Source organism: Salvelinus fontinalis, unplaced genomic scaffold (assembly GCF_029448725.1).
Source record: "Salvelinus fontinalis isolate EN_2023a unplaced genomic scaffold, ASM2944872v1 scaffold_0005, whole genome shotgun sequence".
In the NCBI taxonomy this organism is placed as follows: domain Eukaryota; kingdom Metazoa; phylum Chordata; class Actinopteri; order Salmoniformes; family Salmonidae; genus Salvelinus; species Salvelinus fontinalis.
This window is the reverse complement of record NW_026600214.1, coordinates 590,270-598,056: the sequence shown is the minus strand read 5'-3', so window position 1 is coordinate 598,056 and position 7,787 is coordinate 590,270. Positions and strand designations below refer to the sequence as shown.

At 44.3% G+C, this 7,787-nt stretch overlaps 1 protein-coding gene across 5 annotated transcripts in view; it reads right to left on the bottom strand.

The window, feature by feature from the left end:
• Window positions 1-381: 381 nt before the first annotated feature.
• The window catches only part of LOC129841985 (calcium/calmodulin-dependent protein kinase type II delta chain-like), an 80,085-nt gene continuing 72,679 nt past the window's right edge, over window positions 382-7,787 (bottom strand). For 2 of the 5 annotated variants that reach the window (XM_055910357.1, XM_055910359.1), the window contains exons 17-22: window positions 7,648-7,746; window positions 5,442-5,517; window positions 4,498-4,592; window positions 3,663-3,725; window positions 2,571-2,736; window positions 382-992 (exon numbers count right to left, since the gene is read on the bottom strand). In XM_055910357.1, the coding sequence (XP_055766332.1) occupies window positions 989-992; window positions 2,571-2,736; window positions 3,663-3,725; window positions 4,498-4,592; window positions 5,442-5,517; window positions 7,648-7,746 (503 nt within the window). In that variant the 3' untranslated portion in view covers window positions 382-988. Of the gene's footprint in view, window positions 993-2,566; window positions 2,737-3,662; window positions 3,726-4,497; window positions 4,593-5,441; window positions 5,518-7,647; window positions 7,747-7,787 lie in introns of those variants that run through there. The other 3 variants (XM_055910360.1, XM_055910361.1, XM_055910358.1) reach the window with 2 other exon arrangements.

The following is a 7,787-nucleotide window of genomic DNA, read 5'->3' as shown; positions in this document are numbered from 1 at the left end:
AGCCCTATTCCCTATATAGTGAACTACTAGTGACCAGAGCCCTATTCCCTATATAGTGAACTACTAGTGACCATAGCCCTATTCCCTATATAGTGAACTACTAGTGACCAGGGCCCTATTCCCTTCATATAGAATTACTAGTGACCAGAGCCCTATTCCCTATATAGTGAACTACTAGTGACCAGAGTCCTATTCCCTATATAGTGAACTACTAGTGACCAGAGCCCTATGTCCAAACCCAATTACTCAAACATGAACAACGAGCTCAACCAAACATTAGCACCTAGCTCAATAAAACATAAGCAACTAGCTCAACGCAAACATAAACTTACATCCAGAATTTTTACGAATTTTCATAAAACTCCTATGATATAGCAAGAATAGCAATTTAATGTTTATTTTATTTAATCAACAATCACAAGATATAATATATATATATACATTTCACCAGAACAAAAGCAAGCTCGATTTTAAACATTCCGATCTTTAAATATTTCGTATTGCAACACGTAAAACACACGTACAAATACAAGTTTAAAATGGGAGGAGTGACAGCAGTAGATTTTTTAAACATCTCTATACATTTAAAATGCACCAAAAAACAGTTTAAAAACCAGATAACCAAATGTCAGGTAATATGCAACCGGTGGATAACGGCCACGGTCTGCTGCAGGTCGCTCTAGGGGGAGGGCTGAGTCCCAAATGGCACCCTATTCCCTATGTAGTGCACTACTTTAGACCAGGGCCCTATTCCCTATATAGTGCACTACTTTAGACCAGGTCCCATGGGCCCTATGTAGGGAATAGGGTGCCATTAGGGACGCAGAAGGTGGTTAGGATGACTGACGACCTTTAGGGTTGATTTCCTTTTCCTGTGTGATGTCATGTCCATACTGAGGGGTCAGGTGTCAGGGGTTAGATGGTGACCATGGGTTGGCTAGTTGATTGTTGCCTGTCTTGGGAGTTTAGACTGAAGCTTGATATTCCATTAACTGTAAAATACACACAGACAGAGACACAGACACACATACATACAGAGACACAGGAAAAGGAAATGAGATAAACCCAGAAACAGAGCGATGTCCGCCGGTAGAGGTTGTTTTAGACTAGTGGGAGAGGTAGAGTTGACTCTAACCCAGTGTTTCTTTCATCCTGGTCCTGGGAACCCCAAAAGGTGAACATTGTAGTTGTTACCCTAACACTACACACCTGAATCAAATAATCAAAGGCTTGATGAGTTGATTAGTTAAATCAGGTGTGTTAATGCTAAGGTAACAACTACAATGTCCATAGTACCAGGATGAGAAAACAGTACACTAACCATTACAGCAGCATGGTAAACGTGTACATGGCGCCCTCCTGTGGTGGAGATTAGTTATTGCACCACTAGACAACTTTCTGGGAAGGTAGCCTACACTGGACACTACAGACTGGGAAGGTAGCCTACACTGGACACTACAGACTGGGAAGGTAGTCTACACTGGACACTACAGAGTGAGAAGGTAGTCGACACTGGACACTACAGACTGGGAAGGTAGTCTACACTGGACACTACAGAGTGGTGGAAGGTAGTCTACACTGGACACTACAGACTGGTGGAAGGAAGTCTATACTGAACACTACAGACTGGAAAGGTAGTCTACACTGGACACTACAGACTGGGAAGGTAGTCTACACTGGACATTACAGACTGGGAAGGTAGTCTACACTGGACACTACAGACTGGAAAGGTAGTGTACACTGGACACTACAGACTGGGAAGGTAGTCTACACTGGACATTACAGACTGGGAAGGTAGTCTACACTGGACACTACAGACTGGGAAGGTAGTCTACACTGGACACTACAGACTGGGAAGGTAGTCTACACTGTACACTACAGACTGGGAAGGTAGTCTACACTGTACACTACAGACTGGGAAGGTAGTCTACACTGGACTCTACAGACTGGGAAGGTAGTCTACACTGGACACTACAGACTGGGAAGGTAGTCTACACTGGACACTACAGACTGGGAAGGTAGTCTACACTGGACACTACAGACTGGGTAGGTAGTCTACACTGGACACTACAGACTGGGAAGGTAGTCTACACTGGACATTACAGACTGGGAAGGTAGTCTACACTGGACACTACAGACTGGAAAGGTAGTCTACACTGGACACTACAGACTGGGAAGGTAGTCTACACTGGACACTACAGACTGGGAAGGTAGTCTACACTGGACACTACAGACTGGGAAGGTAGTCTACACTGGACACTACAGACTGGAAAGGTAGTCTACACTGGACACTACAGACTGGGAAAGTAGTCTACACTGGACACTACAGACTGGGAAGGTAGTCTACACTGGACACTACAGACTGGAAAGGTAGTCTACACTGGACACTACAGACTGGAAAGGTAGTCTACACTGGACACTACAGACTGGGAAGGTAGTCTACACTGGACTCTACAGAGTGGTGGAAGTGAATGTTCCAAATCGGTTTATTATAATTACTATAACTGATTAAAACATGTTTTCATTGATTAATGTATGTTTTCATTGAGTGATTAATGTATGTTTCTTACTGGGATGGTACGCTGGGCGAGCCGGAGCGGTGGAAGTGAATGTTCTGCCACTTTCCGTCTCTGCGATGCCAGACGCGGGTCTCCTCAGACTGCATGGTGCGAGGCATCCCCCCCGCGTCCATGTACTGGCTCAGGCGGATGTAGGCGATGCACGCAGCGTTCTCCGCTAGATAGACCTTCTCATTAGTTCACCCTTTCCTTTCACGTCAACATCATAGACACATTGTACATAAGTACCTTGGGGGGTTGGCGTCCATCTTGATTCAATTCAGGAAGTACAATGGAATTCCCTTTCCAATATTCACTTCAATGCTTCAGGAGAATTTGGAATGGGAAATTTGAATCTGGTCTACTTCCTGACTGGAATTGATATGTACACACAGTGTATATTTGAATCTGGTCTACTTCCTGACTGGAATTGATATGTACACACAGTGTATATTTGAATCTGGTCTACTTCCTGACTGGAATTGATATGTACACACAGTGTATATTTGAATCTGGTCTACTTCCTGACTGGAATTGATATGTACACACAGTGTATATTTGAATCTGGTCTACTTCCTGACTGGAATTGATATGTACACACAGTGTATATTTTGAATCTGGTTTACTTTCTGACTGGAATTAATATGTACACACAGTGTATATTTGAATCTGGTTTACTTTCTGACTAGAATTGATATGTACACACAGTGTATATTTTGAATCTGGTCTACTTCCTGACTGGAATTGATATGTACACACAGTGTATATTTTGAATCTGGTTTACTTTCTGACTGGAATTGATATGTACACACAGTGTATATTTGAATCTGGTCTACTTCCTGACTGGAATTGATATGTACACACAGTGTATATTTGAACACCAACCAGAAACAAGATTACATAAAACATAACAGCCCAGAAAAATCAACATAATGTTCAGTTGGTAAAGCATGGTGCTCGCAATACCAGGATAGTGGGTTCAAATCCCAGGGCCACCCATACGGAAAATGTATGCACGCATTATTGTAAGTTGCTTTTGATTAAAGCTAAATAGCATATATTATCATATTATTGTCGTAATATTAGAAATGGCGGGTTTCCTACCTATCAGATGGACGTGAGGGTTGAGGAGGATGGTGTGCACCGGCCTGTTACCTTTAGACAGGGCTGGAAGGAGAGGAGGACGAGGGAGATGGAGAGAGAGACAGGCCTTAGTTAGCTAGTGGGAGTTGTAGTTCTCAGTAACAGACACAAACAGACAGAACTATTCATCAATAGCTAATCAATAACTACAAATCAATATCTGATCAATACATCTACTAATCCATAGCTGATCAATACCTCTACTAATCAATAGCTAATCAATACCTCTACTAATCAATACCTATACTAATGAATAGCTAATCAATACCTCTACTAATCAATAACTACTAATCAATAGCTAATCAATACTAATCAATACCGCTACGAATAAATAGCTAATCAATACATCTACAATCCATAGCTGATCAATACCTCTGATAATCAATAGCTGATCAATACCACTACTAATCAATAGCTGATCAATACCTCTACTAATCAATAGCTGACCAATACCCCTACTAATCAATAGCTGATCAATACCTCTGCTAATCAATAGCTGATCAATACCCCTACTAATCAAAAGTTGCTGATCAATACCCCTACTAATCAATAGCTGATCATACCTCTACGAATCAATACCTCTACTAATCAATAGCTGATCAATAACTACTAATCGATAGCTGATCAACACCTCTACTAATCAATACCTACACTAATCAATAGCTGACCAATAACTACTAATCAATAGCTGATCAATACCTCTGCTAATCAATAGTTGATCAATACCTCTACTAATCAATACCTCACCTAATCAATAACTGTGTCTTCTAAATGACTTGACTGATGAATGTGTTACCGTTGTCGAAGTAGAAGCGATGGAAGTCATGTCCCTCGACCAGGTTCCCCAGAGCTTCTGGTTCAAACGACGTCAGACCAGGATCACAGATCTTCCTGTTGGAAACACAGACTGAGTCCCATATGGCACCCTATTCCCTACATAGTGAACTACTAGTGACCAGAGCCCTATTCCCTATATAGTGAACTACTAGTGACCAGAGCCCTATTCCCTATATAGTGAACTACTAGTGACCAGAGCCCTATTCCCTGTATAGTGAACTATTAGTGACCAGAGTCCTATTCCCTATATAGTGAACTACTAGTGACCAGAGCCCTATTCCCTATATAGTGTACTACTAGTGACCAGAGCCCTATTCCCTATATAGTGAACTACTAGTGACCAGAGCCCTATTCCCTATATAGTGAACTACTAGTGACCAGAGCCCTATTTCCTATATAGTGAACTACTAGTGACCAGAGCCCTATTCTCTATATAGTGAACTACTAGTGACCAGAGCCCTATTCCCTATATAGTGAACTACTAGTAACCATAGTAACACAATAATAGAGGTGTGGGTAAATTGTTACTGTATGATCATCAAGGTGATTTGTAGTAGCTCAGTCAGCTGCATTGTGGTGGCACAACAATCCCAAAGAACTAGAGTAACACACACACACACACACACACACACACACACACACACACACACACACACACACACACACACACACACACACACACACACACACACACACACACACACACACACACACACACACACACACACACACACACACACACGTCCTAGCCCTAAACACACACACACACCTCACACACACACACGTCCTAGCCCTAAACTTACACACACACCTTACACACACACACACACACACACACACACACACACGTCCTAGCCCTAAACACACTCACACACACACACACACAGACAGAGCAGGACTCACGCGTAGGCCTCGAAGTCTCCGTTGTTGATGGATTCGATCAGCTGCTCTGTGACTTTGATAATTTCCTGCTTCCGAGCTGGAAACAAACAAACACAACATCACCACAACATCACCACAACCTCAGGTCAACATTAGTCCAACATAACCCAATCTGACATACATTAAATCATAGCTGCTGGTTCTGTTCCAACACAGTGGACTACTTTAGACCAAAACCCAATGGGCCCTAGAACCCTATACAGTGGGCTACTTTAGACCAGAACCCAGAGGAACCTATTCCCTATACAGTGGGCTACTTTAGACCAGAACCCAGAGGAACCTATTCCCTATTCAGTGGGCTACTTTAGACCAGAACCCAGAGGAACCTATTCCCTATTCAGTGGGCTACTTTAGACCAGAACCCAGTGGAACCTATTCCCTATTCAGTGGGCTACTTTAGACCAGAACCCAATGGAACCTATTCCCTATTCAGTGGGCTACTTTAGACCAGAACCCAGTGGAACCTATTCCCTATTCAGTGGACTACTTTAGACCAGAACCCAGTGGGCCCTGGAACCCTATTTCCTATTCAGTGGGCTACTTTAGACCAGAACCCAATGGAACCTATTCCCTATTCAGTGGGCTACTTTAGACCAGAACCCAGTGGGCCCTGGAACCCTATTTCCTATTCAGTGGGCTACTTTAGACCAGAACCCAGTGGACCCTGGAACCCTATTAGTGATAGTACCCTACTATTGGTAGGGAATAGGGTGCCATTTGGGAGAAAAGGTATTAGTATGGGAATTTGACCTGTGGTTGGGGTCAATTCCATTCAAGTTAATTCAGGACCTAAAATTCCAATTATATTCAATTAGGAAAATATGGAAGTGGAATTTGGTTTAACTTTCTGAATTGACTGGAATTTTAAATGTAATTGACCCCAAACCCTGGTTTGAACTGAGTTACCTTTACTGGTGCTAGTGCAGGCTGGGATGGGTGTTAGTGCAGGCTGGGATGGGGGTTAGTGGAAACAAAACCACTTGTTTACTGGTGTTAGTGCAGGCTGGGATGGGGGTTAGTGCAGGCTGGGATGGGGGTTAGTGACAACAAAACCACTTGTTTACTGGTGTTAGTGCAGGCTGGGATGGGGGTTAGTGGAAACAAAACCATTTGTTTACTGGTGTTAGTGCAGGCTGGGATGGGGGTTAGTGGAAACAAAACCATTTGTTTACTGGTGTTAGTGCAGGCTGGGATGGGGGTTAGTGGAAACAAAACCACTTGTTTACTGGTGTTAGTGCAGGCTGGGATGGGGGTTAGTGAAAACAAAACCATTTGTCATTTGCTTAACAAACATGTCTATGGTCGTCTTCCAGGCCGACTACATTGCAGACGTTGCATTGCATCAACCAATGGTTGTGGGCCACGTCATCAACTACGCAGTCGGGTATCAGTTTACTATATCATGTGATGTGGCTGATATGTTAATAGATCCAGATGTGGTGAGATCTGGCAGGTGTCTGTAATGTATTCAGCCTGGAAATGCGGCCTTTGACTCAATCACTTAGCCAGAAATATTGTGTGTATTTATGGTTTATCTTCTCAAGGGACAAGGAGACAGAGACAGGAGACAGGGGGACAGGAGACAGTGGACAGGCTTCTCCAGAGTGGTTGAGGAGAGACAGGGGACGGGTTTCTCCAGAGTGGTTGAGGGGAGACCCAGGAGAGAGTGGTCGGGTTTCTCCAGAGTGGTTGAGGGGAGACCCAGGAGACAGTGGACAGGTTTCTCCAGAGTGGTTGAGGAGAGACCCAGGAGACAGTGGACAGGCTTCTCCAGAGTGGTTGAGGGGAGACGGGACAAGTTTCTCCAGATTGGTTTAGGGGAGACCCAGGAGACAGTGGACAGGTTTCTCCAGAGTGGTTAAGGAGGGACTGAGGAGACAGTGGACAGGTTTCTCCAGAGTTGTTGAGGAGAACCAGGAGACAGTGGACCCGGAGACAGGCTTCTCCAGAGTGGTTGAGGAGAGACCCAAGAGACAGGGGACCGGTTTTTCCAGAGTGGTTGAGGGGAGACCCAGGAGACACTGGACAGGGGATAGGTTTCTCCAGATTGGTTTAGGGGAGACACAGGAGACAGTGGACAGGGGGACAGGTTTCTCCAGAGTGGTTGAGGAGAGATCCAGGAGGACACTGACTGGGGGACAGAGGGGGACATAGCCAGGGGACTTACTCTGTCCTGAAGAGGAGGGAGTCTGCCTGGGCTCAGAGGACTGGGTGGAACGACCCTTAGAGATCCACACACTACCCACCAAGTTCCCCAAACAGAGGACTGGCAGAGAGGGCAGGTGTGTGTGTGTGTGTGTGTGTGTG